The sequence below is a fragment of the Mytilus galloprovincialis genome, chromosome 11, assembly GCF_965363235.1.
Source record: "Mytilus galloprovincialis chromosome 11, xbMytGall1.hap1.1, whole genome shotgun sequence".
Lineage (NCBI taxonomy): Eukaryota > Metazoa > Mollusca > Bivalvia > Mytilida > Mytilidae > Mytilus > Mytilus galloprovincialis.
In genome coordinates this window covers 24,551,477-24,577,339 of record NC_134848.1, presented here as the reverse complement: position 1 = coordinate 24,577,339, position 25,863 = coordinate 24,551,477, and the positions used below count along the sequence as shown (strand labels likewise).

The window sequence follows — 25,863 nt, the reverse complement described above, 5'->3', positions numbered from 1 at the left end:
CTTTGAACCACACAATTATTTAATTTTATTTATTATTATTACATTTACTGTTAAGTCTGTTATTTTTTTTGTTATATCTACTTTTAATACGCAATTCTGCATTTATGAATGCCGGCATACCTTGAACGACAAAATTATTTTATGTCTACCTGTGCGAATTTTCCGAGATTTTGCGGGTTTCTGTTATCTTCGATATCGTTATCGTATGTTGGCACCCTAAATTTATGCGAACAAAATATTGTTGTTATTGTATTGCAATATTGCTGTCCATTGTTTTATACATTGAATCCTGACACAAAAAATATGGCTGATTTACTATGAGGGTATATAGAGATTTACAAATAAAAGTGCACATATGGTCAGTGTTGGTCAATGCGGTCAAATAATTTTGTTGTACAAGTCAGTATGAGGTATCAAAACTACTGAAATTTTGATACGTATCAATATTCTGATTAAAAGGAGGACATGCTGGCACCCTTAATTTATGCGAACAAAAATTTGTTGTTATTGTATTGCAATATTGCTGTCCATTGTATTATACATTGAAACCCGACATAAATAATATGGCTGATTTACTATGCGGGTATATAGATTTAAAAATAAAAGTGCACATATGGTCAGTTTTGGTCAACGCTATCAAAACTACTGATATTTTGTTACGTATCAAAATTTTGAAAAAAGGAGGACATGCTGGCACCCTAATTTTATGCGAACAAAACATTGTTGTTATTGTATTACAATATTGCTGTCCATTGTATTATACATTATACAGAGAACCACCGGGCCACTCGGTGGAAACAGACAAACCAGAGAGATATCAGAAGATTGATCTCCAGGTCAAAGTAAGGGAAAACTTTGACCAACCGAGGCCCCCAAAGTACCCATTCTAGTTTAATCTCCGGCCTGTGTATCAGAGATGTGTGTGAGAGGGTGAAAATTACCCTTCTGATGTACTAATATTTTTAGCACCCCGAGTGAGAATCAAACTCTGGACCTTCAGCACTGTAGCCATCGGTCTAAACCACTAGACCTGAAACTCAATAAGTAAATATGTCAAAAATAGGGGTACAACAGTGAACATTGTGTTATCATCTTAATCACTATAAAAACAACAAATGTAACGAAGAAGCACAAAAAGACATACATCAATTTTAACATCCACATTTTGCTGATATTATACGATTTTATTTATCTATGTAAAATCTACCCATAAAGGATGGAAGTTTTTCTGTACTGGTGTATAAGTGTGCGTTTGAAATTCGCACAGGCAGACAAAATAATTTTGTCGTTCAAAGTATGACGGCATACATAAATGCAGAGTCGCGTAAAGTAGATTTTATATTTTCTATAAAATGCAAGGAAACAGTAAATAATAATGTTTTGCAACGAAGTTAACACTTGGTATATGTACGAAATGTCCTATCTCTATTATTCATTATATTTGTTGTTTTGATACTATTTCAGTTTAAAAAGTTCGTACTAAACTGGCTACAGAAGGGGTCATAAACCTTAAGAATATAACAAATAATTTTGTCGTTCAAAGTATGACGGCATACATAAATGCAGAGTCGCGTAAAGTAGATTTTATATTTTCTATAAAATGCAAGGAAACAATAAATAATAATGTTTTGCAACGAAGTTAACACTTGGTATATGTACGAAATGTCCTATCTCTATTATTCATTATATTTGTTGTTTTGATACTATTTCAGTTTAAAAAGTTCGTACTAAACTGGCTACAGAAGGGGTCATAAACCTTAAGAATATAACACACAATACCTATTGAATACTTCGTTGCAATATTATTACTTATCAAGATCTAATTGTCACAATTTACAATAAACGAGTCTATAAGTCATTCTTAATCACACAAAGCAGGAAATCCAGTGTTTGTGTCTGGGTCAACGTCATGTTTCAAACCCTTCAAATGCAAAATATTCAACTAATAATTTCAAAGTCTGCCATAATTACTATTGAAATGTTTTTATTTTCACAACTTGTATATATTTCGTCTCCTTCTAACAACAGAATGTTCGAAGTCACAAACACATCTTCCTAAGTGGGAAAACTGGTCTTGTGGGTCTATATTTTCGAACCGAAGTCTATATCTTCGGATAATCTTTCTCTTGCCAATTTTGGTCTCCTCCAATGACAAAATGTATATCTGCATCATCACCAGCTTCATTCCAGCTGGTTCCAGGCAAGGATTTCACATCATCTTGATATATTATTTTCATTATAAGGCAAACAGGGTAGGGGAATAACCTCTGTCGTAGCGGAAGTATATGCTAATGATTTACTTTTGTTTGAGGAAAATAATATTAGGAAGGAAGTTAACAGCTGTGTCAATTATCAATCCAATTTCTTCGTGTCTGATAATATGATATTCCTGTTTGCTCAGTAGTATATTATCAATGCTCAAATGATTAAGTAAAATTTCTGGCTCAACTGGCTTGGTTAAAAAGAGATGGTCTGAAATGAGTGCTAATGAGATAAACATGTGGACCATATATATATATGCTTGTGTTGACTTTTGGTTTTATGACTTGTTCCGACTGTGAAATACAAGGTATCACCTATTAATCGGATAAACTCCCCTTCCTCTAAGGATTTTACAAGGAAACCAGTATACCGTTTACCAAGTTTGGTTTTAGTATCAACTGCAACACAGTATGATGATGATACACCAAGTCTGTTCAATCTGTCAGAAACCTTTAACCTATAATTAGAAATCAGTCAACACTCAACATTACAATGTCTGTGGTAGTTATTAAATTATCTGACCATTACTCTACTATAAAACCCTAAGGCTTAACTTAAATAAAATCAAAGTTCCATTGTTTTAAACATTACAAATGGTTCTTCCTCAGGGTTTGTTGTACACCCACAACAAGGACAACATCCTTCCATGTGCTCTGAAAAGAAACAATTAAATATTAATAAGAAGATCAAAAGGTAGTAAAATGAACAACTGACAGCAATTCAGGATAATTCTAAAACATAAACTAAACTAAACATAATTAGTCTGTATCGGTCACATTAATACATTGGTTTGAAAACAGAAATATTCCCAGAATATTGTTAACAAAAATAAGTCTGCTATAGCATGTCTTGGCTTATGACACAGAGACTCAAGGAACAAATTCCACATGATGCAATATATGTTATTTGAGGACTTTCAGCAAAAGAGTCTAACAAAAACTATTTTATATGAAAATTAAAAAAAAAAAACAAAGCTGCATCAAGATTCTATCTTTAGAATTATATTTTTCCATATCTACTCTATTTATCCTTAGATGACAATAATCATCCTTACTTGCATGCAATTATATGTCTTTAATGTAAGAGATAATTATCAGATATTCAAAAGACAGTAATACTGTATCAGAACTTTCAGTATAATATATGAAATAACATATAGCTGAGAGGGTTCCCTTGATTACATTGATTTCCCTTAGTAACAAGATTCTTTATAAAATTTCATAGATTTGTCTTATTTAAATACCATTACCTCTTAACATCATCAAAGTGTTTGCCACCTTTTTCCTTTCCCAATTTGCCTCTGCCTTAGTGATGCCTTCCATGGAAGATCCTTGAGGGTGTTTCTCAGCAAACTGAAATAAAAAAAATAAAGTAGAAAGTTTAAACATGGTTTTGATTCAATTATTGATTCAAATGTCATTAATTTCACAAAAAAATAGTTTATATCTATTTAACTTCCTGCACATTCAATGTTTAACAAGTTTTTTGGTGCTTAGTCCAACTTGTATCAATTTATTATTATATACGAGAAAACTACAAACAGAGAAATTATTATTTGTTGAATAAATCTAAAACTGTTCATAATAAATGATTCTAAACGTGTTTAGTTGATATATGCAGTTGAATTATCTCCCCTTAAATTGAGCATAGTTTGACACAAGACATCATACATAGTAAAACTGCATTTACCATTAAACAATATATCCCACAACTGGACCCATCTTGTTGTTTTGAATGGTCTGGGATATGTAATGTCCAGTTTATTTGGCCATATTTAGGATACAGCATTTCCAGTTGTCTTATGTATTTTCTAAAAATAATATAAAAACAAGTTGAATTTCTAGTACATGGCTTAAAACTTGACACTCTTTTACTTAGTTTTTTATATATAGTACCTTATGACAAATTACAGTAAAAAAATATATCGAGTTACCGGTCGTAGTGTTATTGTTTTGTTTACTTCTGATAACTGCAGACCAGAAGGACGGGTTACCAGTCGTATTGTTATTGTATTGTTTGGTGATAAACATGTACATTGTACGCGAAGATAAGCTTTTCGTGAAATTGCTTATACCAAAACCAGGTGATGCCATTCAGACCCTACAAAGCTTGAGTAAACAAGAACGCCAAGATTCTGACAGTAATTGCACTTCACTAGCATCTGTGAACAGAATACCTACATACTCCGCCTGGCGGATTTTCTTTTCATCTTCAGAATCTTAAGCGATAACATTTGCTTATCGTTAACCTGTCATCATACAAGACTACGGAAATGTTCACGTGTGAACAGGAAAGATTGTACCTGATTATATGATTCTGTGATGTCGTACTTCAGTGTTGTTGATGACTAAATAAGACGCCACGAAAATAACATTTCACGAATAATAAATACTAAATATTTTTTTAAAGAAAGCTCAATTATGAACATAATCATTAATAGCATATAACCTTTTCTATAGAATGTATGATGGCTGAAAAAGTCATTGATCGATGAGTAAGTTCTAACAGGGGCTGATGCCAGGATAATTTCTCTGAACTATTCAGGTCTTATGATAGATGACACAGAGAACCTGTATTTATGGCTTAAGATTCTTATACAAAGTGACATACTTGTATAGAATAATGACTGATCCAGCTAGACTTTGACAGCTTCTTTTGTTGATTTGTAGAATAAGAAGTCGCCAAACCCTTGGCTTTCAAATACTGTTTGTAATATATTGCTCCTATCAACCATTATAAAGGTGGTTTCTTCTTCTTCACATTGTGACAGATCAGCTATTTCTAGCAGAAACACGAAAATAATTGAATTTAACAGAAAGGAAACAATTATCGGACTTTGGAAAAAGGGACAGGGCTTTTGATACCTTTTATGAAATTCTCCATACATAATATATTTTCCAAAAAATCATCCTACAACAAGCTTTATATACCCGCGATTTCGTGGGTGTGTTCTAGTATTATTTATATAAGGTTTGATGCTTTGAAAAGATATCTTTAAATAAAGATGATGATACAAACAAAGAACACAGATAAAATTTAAATGATTGAAAAATAGCTTAGATTTTATTAATGCCAAAATGACAATATGGTATTTATAGAATTATAACGAATATTATTTGATGATAGAATAAAATATAATGTATTTTAGCACTGAAAATGTTGATACAAAGGTGGTTAGAAATTTATGATTTAACAAGAAAATAATATATGTGATTGGTTATCAAATGATAAATAATAACAATAAAAATAGGTAATAGTTGAATTCATAAGAATGGGAAAAGACCAACACTTGGACATTTCTTTGAAAAAAAATTATTGCTAATCTGACACAACAGAGTAGACTTTAATACCAATTCTCTGTAATCATCAAAGTTTTAAAAAAGAGGCATGGCACGCATAGTTTTGGATTTGCTCCATATTGATAACATTTGATAAGGGTCATCAAATATAAAGAAAAAAAATGTTATTTACTTTGTTTGTAAAATGGTTGCCATGGTAACGCCACATTCTATTTTTAAGGGAAAAATGCACCTTAAATCTTTAAAAATAAGCTAGTTTTGCCCGAACTCTCTTAAAAATAATAAAAAAAATATTTGTATTCTCTGTATGTTAAAACATTCTATTAATCTTACATTTAAGTAAAAGAAAACAGCAAAGAGGTTGTTTCTGTCCTGTTATATTATTCAGTTTCATTTTAATATCCAATTTTTCAAGTTTTGTCGATCCTGTGAAATACTGAAAATTGTTGTTTTTTCAGATGAACATTACAAAATTTGCACATGGGTTGGATTTAAAATTGTTTTTGATTTTAGTTGCCTTAAGTATGATGATGAAGTAAAATAAAAAAAAAATTTGGGGAAACTTGACCTTTTGTATAATAAAACCCATCAAAACTTGAGAAAAACTCAAAAAACCCAAAAAATTATATTTTCAAAAAATGACATAAGATAAAAAAAAACCAAAAAAACAGAAATTAATACAAATGCTTTTTGCCATCTTGCTTAAAAATGAGCTCATTTTATAGTACAGACCTTTCATTGTAAAAAAGACATAAAAATAAACAAAATTTAGTAAAAATTGGTTACCATAGTAACAAAAATTGAAGAAAAAAAAAAGTTTTTTTATAGTTTTTTTTTTATGTTTGTTCTTATGGACAAGGTTAGAGTAAATGATGTTCATATGATATTTGTGTATAATGTTTGCACATATAATGAAATCTGTGAAAAAAAAAGAAAAATATGATCCCATAGTAAAGTGTTCATGACGTACCCTTTTACAAATTTACATAAGTAAGGGATATTTGATTGGTTCAAGTGATAACATTATCTAGTAGAAATACTTGAACTGGTTTTCATCACCATGTGGTTTGCTAAATCAAATAACATCATTATTGGCAGATTATGTCGGGGTTGGTGAGGTCAGGGGTAATCGGTATGCCCTCAACACCCCCTGAAAATATCAAATGAAAATTTTATCAGATTTTTTTTAATATTTTGCATTATTCAAGCAACTACCTTAGACCATGGCACAACTCTAGAACATTTCAAGTAGAATAGTCAAACTCAAATACATCAAATCCCATATAATATACATCAGGCATTCAACAAGTCTCCATCTTGATAACTGGACTCTCTTTATCATTTCTATCAAACTCATAAAAGAGTTTGATTAGTGAAAACAACCATACAAGTTTGAAGAGTATATGATGATTTTATTATCTGCACAAAGAGCTAACAATGTACCACTTACATATACATTAAACGAATTCTAACTTGTATTTACTTTAAAATCTTTGACAACAAATTTCCTAGATTATTTATGTGTAAAGTGTAGGTCAAAGTGACCAAACATTTGATATGACATTTACATTTATCTAAAATGTTTAACAAAAAATTCATCTGTCTTATACATTATTCATATGATTCTGTCTATGACTTTTCAGGTGGGCCAAGAAAGCATGAAATGCCCATATATATACTAAGTAATACTTAAGCAAAAGCTTAAGGCATTTAATTATAAGTTTGTAAAATAGCACTGTTAAAAACTTGCATGATGATAACCTAAGGAATTAAAATATTGCATAATGAACAATTTTCCCCTGTATATAATAACTATAACATTCATTTACAAGGATTCCATTTTTTTAATTACACTCATTTTCAAGTTATATTTGTCATCTTCACTTTGAGAAACTGTAATGTCTTCTTTACACATTTTTCTATCCTTTTGAGACAATCTAGAGAAATAACCAGAAATCTGGGAGCCAGTTAGATATTCAGATTTCTTAAATCTTCTCTCACCATTTTTCACTTCCACCATCATTAACTTGGCTGCCTCAAAAGGATCAACCTTCCTGCCAGTGTGTTTGCCTATATCAAACTGGTCTTGCATGAATTGTTTTTGTTCAACATTAAAAATCGTTTTCTTTTTCTTCATTTTTAGAGCCCAACCAATTTTTACTGTATTTGCAATTTCAGAAGTAGTAGAACATGAAATATTTACAGTTTTTGGATACAGTTTATCCAATTTAACACTATACTCTGATTTTGATCTGTCCATCAATGACTGCTTTTCCAACTGATAGTTACAATTTCCTAGGATAATGTGTTGTTCCAGACCACTATTATTTTTGAACGACCTGTCACAACCCTCTATAGGACAACTGTAAATATTTTCTTCAGATTTTGCTTTCTTTGCTGGGGGCCCACACTCTTCCACTTCTTCTTCCCCTGTCATATCATCTGAAATGTAATTATGAAATGTTCAACATAGGAGACAATAAAAATATAGAATGTACATGCCAAATTTTAGAGAAGTTGATTGCAGAGAAAATTTTAAAAGCTCCATACTAATGTAGGCAAGAGAAGTCCAAGCTATGACAATATACAATTATGGCCCATTGAAGAGGTGAATATCCAAAATTGTCAAACAACAGAAGGTTATTTCATTGAGGGTGCAGCCCAAAGTGAAATAACTTTTGAGGGTTTTTGGATATTCATCGATTCTAAGGGGCCACAATTGTTTAATTATACCGAACTAACAGTGGAAGGGCATTTCGAACATTTACTAGTCTATATTTTTTAACATAAAACACAGACTGACATTTGAAAATACAATTGTGTTCGTTTTTCTGGAATTTACAACAAAAGTAGAATCTTTTTGTAAAATATTGATGGCCCTGAAAAGGACCCTTTATAAGAGATTTCATCGGCTGCTGGCACTCTCAGTTCTATTTATGTCAAATGCCATATTTCCTCATCTTTCGGTGGGCTTCTAGTGTAACGTGAATGCTGTCATTTTGTTTATTTACGTCTGTGACGTCATTTTCAGGGGAGGTAACTCAAGTACAAATAAACAAACTCAAAAGGTTATTCACCGGTGAATAATAGGGTTATTCTCTGCTAGTGCAAATTTTTAGGGTTCTTCGTCCTTCCTTGCAACACTGTGTCTAAACCACACCGGCAGAATTTGATCGGACTCGATGGTATCTAACATCCGGCACAATGACGGAACATCAATAGACAGAAGAAAGATAGGTTTCTCCTTATTTTCTTATTTTTTTTAATGATATCGAAGAATATATATACATAAACAACTATTTTCTATTGTGATATGCAATATTTTCTACAACCGTTCTATATTAACGGAGAAATAAGTCAAAATGCATGTCAAAATGACGAATTGAGTGAACCTTGCCTCGAAATTGTTTAATTTCTCTTTAAATTGTTCACATTGTACGGAAAGAAAGGTACGGGAAGATAGATACTGACACAGAGATTGCAAAACTAGTCATTATGAGCATCTCAATACTTGTATTTATGTGTATGGAACGAAAGAAATAGGTCATGTCAAATAAAAATACACCGGTTTCGTCATTGTTGTTTACTACACAACACCCGGTTTCGTCTATAAATATCACCCGGTTTTTTATATTTTTTTAAAACCAACAATTAATGAAAAGCAACGTTAACACGGATCTGAACATTGTCTTTCGAAAGAAATTAAATATATATGTATTATAAAGTAAACTTGGCGTGTTTACATTTATTTACATAGGTAATTATAGTACTACACATTTTCCTAATGAAAGTCGTATCCGTTATTTCACTGATCTTCAAACTAATTTTAAATGGAATATAAATACTCAATAGCAAACACTGATATCTAATTATTTTTTTAACATTAACATTATGATATTTTTTTTATATAGGTTTTGAGATACATCGCAGTATGTGACCCCCTTTTTTTTTACAAAGAAAACCTAATTAACGCTTAAAAAATAAAATTTAAAACATCACCATAAAGTATGCAGAAGTTAAGATTTATATTACTAAGAAGTGTGTAAAGTTTGATGCAATAATGATAAATCATTTTGAGATATGGCGCGACATGTTAACAAAAAACACACTCCTGTTTTACTTACAAAGTTCTGTAACTCAAAAAGATTTAATTTGATTTTCACTAAAAGGTTTACAAATCGTTTGACCATTTCAAGAAATAACTTTGTTAAGTTTCTTGAAAACTAGATAAGCTCAAGTTACGGTGCGACATGTTAACGCTGGACATAAAGATAGACGGATAGCTAGACGGACGGACCGAATGACTGATAGATGGAGGAACGGACGGATGGAAGGACGGACGGACAGACGGGTGTATACAATAATACGTCCTGTCAAAATTGGGACGGGCTTGTAAAAACGCAAAGAAATGAAAAACAATCGTAATTAAAGGTCAATAAGTTTTATTAGGATATCGGCCAAGTCGATTTATTTGTATATTTGTCTGCCTTATCATTTTCCTATATAACTTTTATATATATTTGAGAAAAATGTATAGAAATCGATAAAAAGAACTTGATATTCGGCATTTATTATAATAAACATAATCCAACTCACATAATCCGATTTCCCGGGTGTCCCTGTTTTTTCATTTCTTACAATATTTTAATTCGGTATACACTTTAGAAGATAAGTGGCGAATCTAGATGACGTATAGGTTGCACGCCCCGACCCCACCTTCGGTTGCCAAAACTATATTGATTCCTGTATTTAACGATTTTGTAAAGCAAAAAATAATCAAAATATTGTTCGACTCGCTACGCTCGGCGGTATGTAAAGGTTGTTCGAAATACGCCCACTTTGAAATAAACTGAATCCGTCTGTCCGTATATATTGTCAAAATATATTGACCAACGTCAGTGTACGATCATCATAACACAATGGCGACAATACAGACTCGGTTTTTTTAATAATGTTAACAAAATAATTATTATTGAATTTTATCGATGACCTGAGACTATTATACTAATTTGTACATAGCAGTATAGTTACAATTAGTGATAAATAAATTTTATTTTAATGCATGGAAGTTGTAATCCTACATTCATTTTCTATGTCGATTATGCATGCATATACATTTGTCTTATTATCAACGTTTATCCTTAAGAAGATTTATTTTTAACGATGGTAGAAAAGATTACATACATGGAATGATTAGATTACTTATGAAGGTGTCCATTCTTTTGTGCGAGAAAATCACATATCAATTGTGTGTTTCGATTTTTAAGACCGTAAACTTTAATTTCAAGTTTAAACATGTTCAACATATTTTCCCATAACTCATATAGAAAACGCATATTTAGAGAGCTTTAATCTCAATATGCTGTTAAAAAAGTTCGGAATGCAAAGTAAAATTAAAATATTTGTGTTCTATAAGAGTAGGAATTTGCTTATTATTTATTTGAATCTGAGACTCATATAAATAATAAGCCGCTGTCCGGTGAACGAACTTGTTTTCGAACGACCCACAAAACTCATTTTGAACGCTGAAGTTAAATAATCAATTATAATGTAATGCGATTATGATTTTTTTTATTTGACCAAACCGGGTTATGAATTTTGAAATCTACGACGAAACCGGGTTGTATACATTGACGAAACCGGCCAGTTCCATTTTGACATGACCCATTTCTTTCGTTCCATACACAGAGTTACAATTATTGAGATGCTCATAATAACTAAATTTGCAATCTCCGTGTCAATATCTATCTTCCCGTACCTTTCTTTCCGTACAATGTGAACAATTTAAAGAGAAATTAAACAATTTCGAGGCAAGGTTCAGTCAATTCGTCATTTTGACGTGCATTTTTACTTATTTTTCCATTAATATAGAACGGTTGTAGAAAATATTGCATATCACAATAGAAAATAGTTGTATGTGTATTTATATTCTTCGATATCATAAAAAAAAATAAGAAAATAAGGAGAAACCTAGCTTTCTTCTGTCTATTAATGTTCCGTCATTGTGCCGGATGTTAGATACCATCGAGTCCGAACAAATTTTGCCGGTGTGGTTTAGACACAGTGTGCAATTGAATGAAAATTAACTGAATTATTCCATGTTACGTGATTACGTTTCAACCAATAGAATTGATTGAAATATATGTAAGGTATAATAATCTGTGTTATACAATGTATGATATGAACAATTTATGCAGGTGTTAAATGCATTAAGTAAATTATTTAACAAAATTTGTTCAATATAAAATCCAAAGACGTGATTTGATTTCCAAATCAATGAGACAAAATTTTCACTAGTGACCAAAGTATGATGATGAAAGCAAATAAAGGGCCACCATATAGTCTTAAATAATGAAGACAAAAAAATACTGTATAGTAAAGCACTAACTGATATCTCGGTGACACCAATTTTTTTTTTCATAAAATTTATATACTTTATTACAATTTTTATATACACATTATTCTACCTGAAGAAAAAACATTGCAAGATTTCTCCAACCAATTTTGAACTGTTTTCAACTGGGAAACATTCATATCTTGAGATATCTGTCCATGGAATTAATTTCCCTGAAATAAAGATTAAACAAAAGTGCATGCATATGGTCTTATAATTTTCTATATTTAAAACCACAATTTAAATGATATTTCCGATAATTTCATCATGAATTCGAGATTTTAAAAACAAGTTAGGATACCTAATATTGTCACAAATGTGTTTGATGTTCCCTATCATAAGGCTATTTTTCTATACTTTTCTGAACTTTTTTTCACCTACAAAAACTAAATGAATTCTAACCAAACATTATTAAATTTATGTAATTATTGATGATTCCTTTATGAGGGTTGATTTCAATTTGCTTAATAAGGGATTTTGGATGGAGCAACTGTTTTTTCTTGAAGGCTGTTTCAGAATTTATTCAAATAGGAGAATTTCAGGCATGTCCTTTATATATGAAAAAAAAAACATTTATGTTTATAGTTTTTAAAGGCAGTGCTTTAAGGCCTGACTTTCAAGTCATGAGGTTAATCTTTTCATACGCAAACTATGCAGGGGGTCTTTTGGCCAGAAAAAGATCCGGAAATGTTCGAATTTCTCCTCTTCTTTTTATGGTATGATATGTTTTTTGTTTCTTTCATTTACATTGGGGACTAAAGAAACGATCAGTGTGTATTGTTCGTTTTATAGAACTTGTTATTAATGTGTATTTTGCATTATAAGCAGTCAACCTGACTACAAACTATCATTATTTGTATTCCGTGTGGAAAGAGGTCGGGTCAATTTCGAGTGTTATCTGAGATCTAAAGATTTTTTAATTAGTTCAGACGTTGATATAACAATGAAAAGTCGACTGAACATGATTAATATTGCATCTTCTATAATTCAAAGCGGAATTCAGTTTATAAACGAGAAACCGTAAAGCGTTTTCAATTTCGGTATTAGTTATGTATGTTGTCTACGTATTATCCTGGTTCCCGGTACTACGTTCCGGGTATTAGCTATTTGATATATCTGATGTGTAACATTACGATCAGGTACCAGCCAATCTACGTGTGTATGTGTACATGATTTCCCGCCAAAATGACTGACTTACAGCTATGGAAAAATAGTCCATAAACGTTCCGTATAATGATATGCAAATTCATAATTAATCGTAACTTTTTTTATATTTATATAATAAATATAACAAAATGGATTCCACAAAATTGAAAATAGCATTATTTTACGAGGATTTCTAATATTTTTTTCACTTCCGGGCGCAGTAATACGTATGTTTTGAAGGAGCTCGAAGAAATTGACAAAGTGAATTGAGAAGGAAACGGATAGATATACGTCCTTGCTATCAGGTAAAACAATTTAAATGTACAGAAAAAACACATTTACTTCACACAAATAGTACAGGCTTAAGCATTTTATTGTCTTATACACGACTGTAGTCTAGTGTTTAAACGACGGCGGTGACCTACAAGGTACGGGTCATACTGGGTCAAGTCTAAATATGTAAACATATCCACGTGCTATTAGGTAGAAAGCATCGTAATGCAATATCTGCAATTTTTTCCTCCTTTATACATCGTTTAACCAGATATATTTCTCTTTCAAATACACTTAAACACGGGTTGTATGTACGTATCTTTTCTAGTGTTTTCTTGTCCTTATTAAACTATAATTAAACATCAACAAATGAACTTTAATTTAAAGTTCATTTGTTGATGTTTAAATATTTTTGAACGACTGAACACAGGAGTGAATGAATGCAACAATGATATATACTGAAGACTTGGGCTGTACAATGATAGTGTACGTATATCATACTGATAATTATTCTAGCAGTAATTATGTTAATTTAGGATGTAATGACAGGAATTCATGAGCTATGCCTCAGGCTTTCTGAAAAAATATCAATGACAATGTAAACAGGAACAAAACATTGACACGAATGATGCTCTCTTCTATGTTATAGTTATTTAGGTATGTGTGTTGCACAAGTTTCAAAAAAACTTAAGTTATAAAACTTTTTTTCAGGGCACAAACCCACTTTAAAGAGACTTGTCTACTGCCATACCAATCCTATTTTCATGCACCATTTGCAAGCAAGAGACTGAATGGTTTGCAAAATTAAAAATCAGGACGGTGTCCAATTAAACCAAAAGAACTAAACTGGATGAATATTGTAGGAGAAATCTAGAGGAAAGTTTTGATTTGTGAAATTGGTTTTCCTGAAAAGTCATTCATCCTAGCCTGCAGAAAGGAACTATAACTGTCCACCACCAACTGACGAGCTAATGTTGAGCTTCACATATGGAATTACTCAAATACCATCAATGTCTATGTTTTCAGCACAGATTTCACAAGTTATGACACAGCTGTGCTTTTTTTTTTATACCTGTTAAAGAGTTGTATACTAAATTTTATTTTTTTTTATCATTAAATATATCTTGTGTCATTTAAGAACTTGTATTTTGCCAAAAGATGCATACTAGTGAATGAAAGTGGTGCAGTTCATTTTGCTTTGGTATATAGAATTGAATTACAATTGTTCCTGTTATTGGAATGCATATAAAAATAAGGAGATGTGGTACAATGTATATATACATGATATTTAGTGAGTTTATCAAGCAAAAGTGAATAAGAAATAGGTATATGCAGTTACAGGTACTACTGTACAATCTCAAACAATGAGAAAAACTCGTACCGTAAAGAGAATTTCATATTTACAAGTAAGTTTTGTTTTTGCGTTGAATAATTTTCTTCTATTGTTTTAATTGCAAATATGGGAAGTGGTTAAAATGCTAATGAGACAGCTGTTATGGCCACAGAGCCTTAATTGAAAACTTCTTTTTCATTCATACCGGTAGATTTTGCCTGGAGTTAGAAACATATCTGCCAACTTTTCAAAATGCACATGGGGGTTTTACGTGAAAGATGGTTCATATAGTCATACAAAACCTTCAAGGGGGCCTTCAAATGGAAGCAGGACAAGTCGCCCCACTGGCTAATCGCCCACTTTTAAACAAACCGCCACAAACTGATTTATCAAATCGCCCCACATGTGAAATTGGTTGAATCATGTTAAATATTACTCCTGCCAACCCGCCCTACTTATAAAAAAACGGTAATATTTAGATTAATATATATATATATAATTAAAAATAAAAAACTCGCACCACTTTAATGAAAACTAATCTACACAGAATACAAACAAACCGAAAATTTATTTAATTACTATTATTGATATACTGAAATTATAATTCTAAAAAAAAAATGTATTGTTGAAGAATAACTAAGTTTTGAAGCTTAGTTATTTGCATAACAATTGAAAAGAAACCTGTTAATTGTATCATAATGCAATATAAGGAATTTAACTTATATTCAACGGGATAACATCTTTTTCCATAAGTGGGGAGAGTGGCAAGACCTTTTCAGCTTTTGGTCTTCGGTGCTGTGCGGCTTTGTGCCTTTTTCACTTTCGATCTTTTATATCTGGGCGTTATGTATTCGGGTTTAGTTTTCTGTAATTAGTTAATACTTCAGTTTCTTTATGTATATCTCTTTCATATTCATTTGATAAAATTTACTGTTTGCAATAGCATGAATTGTTCTATATAATAAGAATGTTCTTATCCCGGGCATAAAAACAATGCCGTATTTGGCGAAACCTTTTCAACTTTTTATCTCCAGTGCTGTACAACTTTGTACTTTTTTCTCTTTCGATCTTTTATATCTGGGCGTCACTTGTAAGTCCTGTGTGTTTTTGGCGTATTGAATTTTAAACCTGATGCTTTTTGTTATCTATTAATCATGTTTTTCTTTGTCTAATATGTTCTCCTATTTATTTGTATTGTAGTCCTGTAATATGTTGTCATTTCAATGTTATATTTAACTTTGCCATTCAAGTGCGAGGTTTGGCATGCCACAAAACCAGGTTCAACCCACCACTTTTATTCCCTTTAAAAGTGTCCTGTACCAAGTCAGGAAGATGGCCATTGTTATATTATTGTTCGTTTCTGTGTGTGTTGCATTTTAACGTTGAGTCGTTTGTGTTTTCTCTTATTTTTGAGATATTGAGATCAGACGTGGCACGGTACTTGTCTATCCCTAATTCATGTATTTGGTTTTCATGTTATATTTGTTATTCTCGTGGTGTTTTGTCTGATGCTTGGTCCGTTTCTGTGTGTGTTACGTTTCGGTGTTATGTCGTTGTTCTCTTATATTTAATGCGTTTCCCTCGGTTTTAGTTTGTTACCCCGATTTTGTTTTTTGTCCCTGGATTTATGAGTTTTGAACAGCGGTATACTACTGTTGCCTTTATTTGGCATTACTAAATTCATCCTGGTTAATAATATATTTATTTAGATTTCACTGATTTCCATTAGGTGGGACCAGTTAGCAGGAGTAATATTAACGGAATTTAACTTATATACAACGGGATAACATCTTTTTACATGAGTGGGGCGAGTTGGCATTAGTAAATTCTTCCTGGTTAATAATATATTTATCTAGATATTATCGTTTTCTATAAGTTGGGGCAAGTTGGCAGGAGTAATATTAAGGGATATAACACATTTCACAAGTGGGGCGATTTAGTTATCCAGGTTGGGGCAGTTTTTTTTTAAAGTGGGGCGAGTTAGTGAAAAAGTGGGGCTATTTGCTAATGGGGCGATTTGTCATGGATTCCCTTCAAATATATTCTAATGTGGTTTTTGGCTTCTTCGTGCATAAACAAGCTCATTGTCATTGTTGAATTAATTGTTTTCTTTAAAATAGTCGACAAAATTGCTCTTACAAAATTTCCATTTGGGAGCCTCGAGCTCGATGGGGGAAATACTCTGCAAATACTGACAGTTGGCAGGTATGGTCATCAAAAAAGTTGATGTGTTAATATGTACATTTACCATTATGTTACTTGATGTTCTTGCTATACACACAGTACAGAGACTAGTCAATCTTTGTGAACTTCTTTTTATGGGAGTCATAGAATATGCGTATACAATCAATAATTAAAAATAGTCTATTTATATTGAAAAGGAAAAGTTCTTATATGTCTAAAGAAGAGGGACGAAAGACACATAAGGGACAGTCAAACTCATAAATTTAAAGCAAACTGACAAGGCCATGGCTAAAAATGCATTTCATGGCGAGGCACAGAAAATATACTGTAAACAGTAGACTATAGATATAGGTGAACTAGGTACAAAAGAACTCTAAATCTTAAATTCTACAAACCACCTCTGTTCTATGGAAGATAATGATATAACTGGACTAGAAATACACACAACCTGTAATTAACTGCCTTTACAGCGCTTTCGCGCTTTGATTGGATTATCATTTAATGTATTTTACCTGCTCCTATTCCATATGCTTTCCACACTCTCAAGCACAAATCCTCAAATTTGAAATTGATTTAATGCTATTTTGAACAGGATCCAGGTCAATTACAGGAGTTACAACTTTAACTCTATAGTTGAAGTTCTTTTTCAAATCAATAGCCTGAAATCAAACAAATCATATATCAACCCATTATTGATTCAACTCCTAAAATATAATCCTCTTCTGGGAAAATGGAATTATCCATATACATTTTACATTTAAAACTCTTTTAAGATTGATGACTTATACCAAATTAACTTAAATAGGTGGATTTCTTAAAAGGTTAAATTTAAACTTGCCCAACCAAGATATCAAATGTGGGTCTCATTGAGGTCTAAGCGTGACGCGGGATTGCCGATTATTTGTAAGCGTGACACGTGAAAGTCAAATTATTGTGTCGTGAAAACGGTAAATGAGGTCTTGCGGGACCCGGGAAAGGACAAAAAAATGAGAATTGCTTACGTATATAGTGTAAGCGGGATACGGGAATCTGACAAAACAATAAGCGGGATTCGGGATCGGAACCCCCCAATGAGACCCCCTCAAAATTAGAGATATAAATTAGTGAAAGCACTTTATAGTCTAAATAACATGCAAACCTGATTACGAACAGGCTAATGTAATAAATTTTAATTTGTTAATATTTTTTTTGAAACCTCAAATTTCTTATTTTTTACATTACCAAGAACCATAACTCAGGAATAATAATTCATATGAAAAATCTGCTTGTGTGTGCTAAAAGGTATGTCACAAAATTTATAAGTATCAAATTATTTCTCAATGGCTTTATGATGCTCAAATAATTGAATGTAAATCAATTTGCTAATGTACAAATTTATGTAATGAAAAAGGTAAAACTGAATGACATCTATGCTTTTTTGGTGAGGATAGATTAAATTTAACAATAATCATTTTAAGAAATTTTCGAAAATTTTTGTTAGAATTGTTAATCTTATGTTGTAATATAATATTGGACCACAAACAATGTAATACAAACTTTTTTCATCTGTTCTGCTGTTAATACATCATTTCCTTCATTCACATATCTCTTAATGATCGACTTTAAATGTGATGCTCTACGATCACAAGGTCCTGCAGAAACAAAAGTAAAAACATACCAGGTAATGAGTTATTTCAGGACTGACATTGATAAGAAAAGCCAAGACATTCACATTAGTAAATATTGTCATTATTTTGGTGCATGGCATAGCTTACTTAATGATATGCTCATTCTTACAGAGATCTTATTTTAAAAGTTGACAATTGAACAAGATCGCCCAATTTTAATACATATAAAACATTGTCTACATAAATACTGCCGTTCGTTTTCTTGTTTTTTTTGTTTTACATTGTCATTTTAAGGCCTTTTATAGACCAGGTGACTTTGCCATATGGGCTTTGCTCATTGTTGAAGGCCATACACATGAAACAGTGACAATAAATGTTTATTTCTGTGTTATTTTGGTCTCTTGTGGAGAGTTGTTTCATTGGCAATCACACCGCATCTTCTTTTTTTTTTTTTTTATATCTTATCATCATGTTGAATTGGTTACCCCAAGGGTGACTGGGGTATAGAAATATGGTCACTTGGTCTTCTCCCGACCGGCAGTAAAACGCTTGCTGAAGTGGGGCGTCCGTTTGGCTGTGCGGGATGTATCAAGTTCGCAGTCACGTCCGTCAGAAGGGGACGTTAAATCCGATGCCTCGTGTAAAGAGAGTGCCACGCTTTTTGCACGTTAAGAACCCTTGCAACAACTCTTTGGGGGGTCCGTAGGTGGCCTGTTGTAAGGCAAAATTTCTGTCCCTATCCAATATACCCTCATTTTCCAGTGGCAATCCAAATTTCCCCGACCATCATCCTAGATGGCCTCTATTACAACAACCTACCTATTGTATTTATTGTGAACTTGTTCTCGTCCTGAATATGCATGAAATATTTGCCACTGGACGTTAAGCAACCAACAATCAATCAATCATGTTGAATTGGCAGCTGTCTGTTCTTATAGTTACTGCAGCTGTGCTATTTGAGCAGTCAAATTGCATTGACTGTATATTCATATGTGATATACAGTATCCGACCGTATATTGCCTTGTTTATGACGTTGACAATGCGTTTCTGTGTTATCTTATTTATGACGTTAATAAAAGATACAGGTTCCTGGAAATTTTACGTCATCCGCTCTAATTTAAAAATTAAAGTTTTTGCTCTAAATACTTCATTTAGAATAGTTATAAAAGTTGCAGTATATAAAGAATAACCATACATTGTCTCGAAATATAAATATTATTTGTAATCGGCTAAAACAAGTAGAAATGCTTGAAACAGCATCGCTTTCTACCTGTTTCTAAGCCTTGTACAAATAATTGATATTTCGAGACAATGTATGGTTATTCTATATTTATCAAGATTGTGTGTTATACTTTTGCATTCATGGTGAAAAATTCAGGTCAATTTTCCATTACATCAAGGGTTATTGAGTCTGTCATAACAATTTCACTCATTTTCAGTTGTCACAGATAATGATGCTGAAAGCAAAATGAATATTACCTTTCCCATCTTGTGCTTCACAAAAGTTATAGGTTTTGATTGTCCCTTTCAAGGTTTTGTGTAAGGCAGCTATGGTAGTGGTACTTTTGTAGCAGCCTGCATTGTCAGAAAACAAATGTACATTCGAAAGACCTTGGTTCATTTGAATTAAATCTTGGACAACATCAGAAATGATAGAAGATGTCACCGATGAATCCTGAGCAACAGTTGAAGAGAACACATGTACATGGGTGATAGACTGGTATGTGTCAGATGGTCCTTTCATCAGTGAAACACTGATATGCCAGTTTATGCCTCGTTTTGCGAACCAATCTGTTTGCCCTTCTCTGAATTTGCGGGGCAAGAACCTCATTGCCCAGTCTATGGTTATCATAACATCTTTTTTTTCTTCTATGATTCCAAGAGTATGCCTCCTTGCCTCTTCCTGATTTCTTGAGCGTAATATGTGTCCTTTCCACTCTTTAATGTCATCAACTGCCTTTTCTACCTGTGTTAATGAAAATAAAGGTGATTGTCTTTCAAATAAAGCAGTCTAGATGTAACTAATACTCACACTATCTTAAAAATGTAAGAATAATTATAAATTTTGATCTTACACTTTGTGTCAGGAATAACAAGAACAGGTTTATTGAAAACAAAACTGTTACTTGGGAGGACACTGTACTCAACTTTATTCCAGGTTTTACTTATTTTGATTTATTGCAGTCAAATTTTAGGAATTAATTAATAGGTGAAAAACGCTACAATTTTCAGTTCGCTCTAAATTCATTAACTTGTAGTAATCTTAAAATATTAATATAACCTTTTCAAATCAACTTTGATTCTGATAAATCTCTACAACTATCTTAATTAAACATTGACCCTACAAAATGCCAGATTATTTGATAGTTTGGTTTTATTGCTGTCAAAATTGAGCATTAAGTAAATAGGTGAATAAAGGCTAACATTATCAGTTCTAACTCTAAAATTCAGATGGTTACCAAAATAAATGTCTATTCATTTTTCAAATCAACTTAGATTTGCATAAAATACTTAATTGTATATTGATATCATGTTTCTGATTTTAGTCTGAACTGAAAGGTCCATCATTTTTTTTTACCTTAAACATAACTTGATCTGTGTGATCCCATTCTTTGTTGTTGACTTTAATTAGAACATCATCCATAAAAGATTCTAATAAAAGACACTGAGTACAACAAAGTGTATGTTCATGTTTACAGTCATTTCTGAAATTACTGTCTATATCACTCAGTGCATATGATCTGCAATGGTCTGCAATTTGAGCCATGTCTCGTACATGTACCTGAAGAAAATCAAAATTATGGAGATCACTCACGAAAAGATTATTTATACACGTGATAATATTGAGAATTGAAATAGAAATATGTCAAAGAGACAACAACCCAACCAAAGAGTAAAAACAATCAATATTTGACCTTTGATGGCAATGTCTAATTTCAATTCTAATGCAACATCATTTTGATTGGATAACGCCAAAAATTTCCATTGCATCAATTCGTTAATGTCAATTTCTGGTCATACAAAAAGTAGCAAAAAACAACAATGTCATTAAATTTCCATTATTTTTACCTGGGTTCAGAGATGAAGGTCATACGAAATGTTGTCAAAGGTGAGATGTATTATAGTAGTATAAAATACCTTATAATCAGACTTTAAGTATCTTTTAACTTCAAGAAGATCAGCCTTCATCTTTTTGATATCCTCATCTTCACAATCAAATCCTTCCAAAATTTCTTCAATATCTCTAAACGCTCTTCCACCTTCAGCCACATAATAGTCCAACCCTTCCACACTATGTCTAACAGAAGCGGCACACTCTTCTAGAATCTTATACATTGTACTTGTGCCTGAAAAAAAAATTTCATTATTATTCAGAATTTTGAACATGTTATTTGAGCAGTCATTAAATAGTTTGTATGTTTATCATGTTAATGAATTAAGAATAAGAACCCTGCTTTGTGTAAGACCCACACGTTGAGCCAGATTTTAAACATGCTAGTCACAAGGTAACAGTCTGCAAGAAAACTTGTCACATTACTTGTACACATTATTCTGACTCTGAGCTGACCAGTCTTTGTTCTTACTCCTTAATGCCACATGTTTAGCAGAGAAGCAGCAAATACCAAGTAATTTAGAACTTGAAAATTCCTGCTGTAGATGAGTTGCATGGGTGATTTAAAATATTGAAACACCGGAAGTATGTCACTTGATATTATTCCAGTTGATATAAATGTATACATAACATGTTTATCAGAACAACAATTTTTTTTCATTGTTGAAAGCCATACAGTAACACAAATATACATATAGTTGCTTACTTTTACATCTCTTATTCTTGTTATTGGCAAGCAGACCACATCTTCTGATTTTCATGAATATAATTTTGTCTTATGAATAACAAGCAATTGTAAAAACTAGGAATAATACAAGAAACAATGTACATGTGGTTTCTATTTCATTGTTGAAGAACATAAATAAAAATTACATTTATGAATTGAAACATTGTGATTTTGATAGTGCTTTACATTCAAAATTATTTGAAAGCAATCAAACAATCAAAACTAATATTTCTTAAATTTTGATATAAATATTTTAATCTAATTACATGAATTAATCATGTTTATATATGCATTAAGTTCATCAATTGAAATATTAATTGCACAGTGATCTTAACAGTACTTATTTAAATACCAACCCAATGGTCTGATTTCTTCATCTTCACAAAACTGCTTGTACTGTCTGATGATACTTGTTGGAGCAATAGCCCTGATCACATTTGGTGTAGAAATAATCTCCCCAGTAGAAAGTTTCAGTTTCCTTTCACCGAATGGCAGGTCTTTGATAATGTGTGATGACGTAATGAAGTCAAGAAATGGTTCTAATTGACATGGGTCAATTTTTTCTCTCGTCTGTTTCATTTCTTGAATAGGCAGGCCACATCCAACTTCAGAAATGTGTTTTTTTGCTGCATAATACCTGTATGAGGTTAAACCAGGTATCATCTAAAAAAGGGGAAAAAACTTTGAATTTACTGTAGTTTTTATGTATAACAGTACATTTATAAAATGATTCAAACAACAAAAATAATAGCCTCCATGTTGTATAGCTTAATTTGCTATATGAGTTTTGCTCATTATTGAATACTGTAGTATTCCTGTAGTTGCTAACTTCTATGTCATTTAATCTCTGGTTGAGAGTTGTTAAATTGGCAATCATACCACATCATGGCATATGTTCTTCTATCTCTATAAAGTTTGAGTACCTAAGGCCAAATAAAAATATATGTGTGGTTCCAGTAACCCTACCGTCCCTACTTTTTCGGCTTAAAAATAGCCTACCCAAAAGATTTTATTGTCATTTTTCATTAAGCACTGTTAAAGTCAGAATGTTGCTCCCATAGACTCAATGTTAAAAAAAAGACATAAAATAAAAAAAAAATTTCTACCTACCTACCCTAACTTTTTTTCAGATGTAACTGAAACCACACATACTTTTTATTTAGTCTAAGATGAATGTTAAGGCTACATTCTTATACATAAATTAAGCTTCATGCTCAGTGGAATGTTAGTATTAATGTTGGTGACTTTCTGTGGTTGTCTGTTCTATGGTCGGGTTGTTGTCTCTTTGACACATTCCCAATTTCCATTTTCAATTTTATGTAATAATTTTTACGTGTACTTTACCTGTTTCATTTGGCTGTACGTGTGTTCAAAAGCCAAAATTGATAAAATCTGCCTTCTGAAAGTCCAGGTTTCTGCTCGGTCATAGATTTCTTTTAGTATTGAAACATTCACTCCACATGATCTAGATGATTGATTATTTTCAACTGCTGTACTTTTACAAAGACTTTCTACAAATTTTTCCATAAAGGCCTCTTTTTCTTTAGGACAAATTGCTTCAATTACTACTGCAAGGCAATCATTGGCTTTTTGTAAATATCTCCTTTGTGTTCTTTCACTAGATAAGAATGAACACCTGACTGTTGTAAAAATATGTTCAAGTTAGACAGCTTATCAGTTTGTACTAGGGATGAATCTGAAATCTGACTGTTTTGACTTGAATCTTCAGTTATACATGTAGACGTAGTTTGGCTGAGGGTTGGTAGACTTTCAACATGTTCCATGTCCTTTAAGTTCACATTTAATTCATCCATTTCATCTGAATCCCATTTCAGCTGTGCCTAAATGAAAGTATACAAGCTGACATGTAGATGATATAATATAATATTCAAAACACAGTAGAGACTAACAAACTGACACAAATGTTATGCAAATACAGACATGTGATTTAATAATGTATAAATCATGTAAATATTTCAAAAGTAAAGGAGATTAAGTGAATAACCTTCAAAAATCTTATTTGAAATCAAATATGTCTTTTACCTGATGATTCCAGAATAAAATATTTTTACACAACCCATTTTTCATGTTCTGATATTTTACCCTGTTTCATGGTATATCATATTTAGATGTCAGCAACTTGTGATCACTTATTGTATTACATGTAGGTAAAAAAATCAGAACACAGGTTTTATAGTTCTTAACCAGAAGATGAAATTTATGACCCTTTGACATATGAATTTTACCAATTATCATATTACATTCATAACATTGCACTCTGTTGATAATATATATATATATATATATAATACATGTACATGTACATATTGGATATTACAAGTAATTAATACCAGAAATACTGTGGTTTATGCCTACATATATTGAAAGCAATACACTGTTAATTTCCAATCAAAAGACATGAAAGATACATATATGGGTTTTGCTCAATGTTATGGTCATAGGATGACCTTAAAGTAGTTTGTATTTTCATTTAGAAATAGATTGTTTGTTTATCATATGATAAATATTTGTCTCATTGGCAGATCATATTTTCACATGGACATGGTATGATCTTAATATTGCATGTATGTACAAATGTATGTACATGTATATTGTAATTTTTGTAAAAACTGGCATTTAAATATTCATTTAAAAATCTACATACAATGTTTTCTATAAAATCATCTTCTTCCAAATCTGTACATGGTGGACCACAAATAACATCATTACATTTTTCTTAATTGCCCTTTTGTCCTAACCATTTTCTTCTACATACTCTGCAAATACCTGTAATGCAATTGATAGTTGTTTACATGAATACATTGTAACATAAATTTCAATATGTTCAACTTCTACAATTAGTATTTTTTTTATATATCATAATTCAATAATATAGAGTTATTGCATGAATATTGTGGAATATTGTCCTGAGTAGAATTTTATATTGCATGAGCTTGCGAGTGCAATTTATGTTTGTATGAAGGACAATATTCCACAATATTCATGCAATAACTCTTTTATTGTATAGCAATATATAATATTTGAAAGTAAAAATTGGTTGAAACTAAGATTTTGTCGTTAATGACGTCATGAATTTCGAAAAATTATTGCATTAGTGCAATATTAGAATTTATTGCACGCTTACTTTTTGTTACTTTCTGTGGGAAATATTATATTGCTATGCAATAATACAAAGTATTTAGTAGCAGATACAGACAATGTATGAACATGATGAAGGTTAAATTAATATAGTATTATTCATTTTAATTTCAATTTATTAACAGATTAGAACATCAGCAGTGATGTTGTATTTAAAATTGTGCATCCAGCATATTTTAGAACATACATTTGTATAATTACATGTACATTTAAAATATCTAATCTATACATTAGATGAGAGATTGAGTCTTCTTTCAATCAATATAATGATTGGATATAGATAAATCACTCAAGTGCAATTATGTATCAGCAGCCAATCATGCATGTCTAAGGTATAAATCAATATTGTCATATTTTCTCAAATTC

At 31.6% G+C, this 25,863-nt stretch overlaps 1 protein-coding gene and 1 long non-coding RNA gene across 2 annotated transcripts; one reads left to right on the top strand and one right to left on the bottom strand.

The window, feature by feature from the left end:
• Window positions 1–12,540: 12,540 nt before the first annotated feature.
• LOC143051904 (uncharacterized) lies at window positions 12,541–14,506 on the top strand. The gene is made up of 2 exons (XR_012970940.1): window positions 12,541–13,406; window positions 14,086–14,506. It is a non-coding gene; the product is annotated as an uncharacterized LOC143051904 (long non-coding RNA).
• A 3,861-nt stretch (window positions 14,507–18,367) lies between these two features.
• LOC143051903 (uncharacterized) lies at window positions 18,368–23,967 on the bottom strand. Its single transcript, XM_076224898.1, has 6 exons — window positions 23,683–23,967; window positions 22,695–23,001; window positions 21,638–21,846; window positions 21,078–21,281; window positions 19,979–20,465; window positions 18,368–18,522 (listed from the first exon to the last, which is right to left on the bottom strand). Exons 1-6 carry the CDS (start codon window positions 23,863–23,865, stop codon window positions 18,383–18,385), a joined length of 1,530 nt encoding a protein of 509 aa, XP_076081013.1. The 5' UTR covers window positions 23,866–23,967; the 3' UTR covers window positions 18,368–18,382.
• Window positions 23,968–25,863: the final 1,896 nt, after the last annotated feature.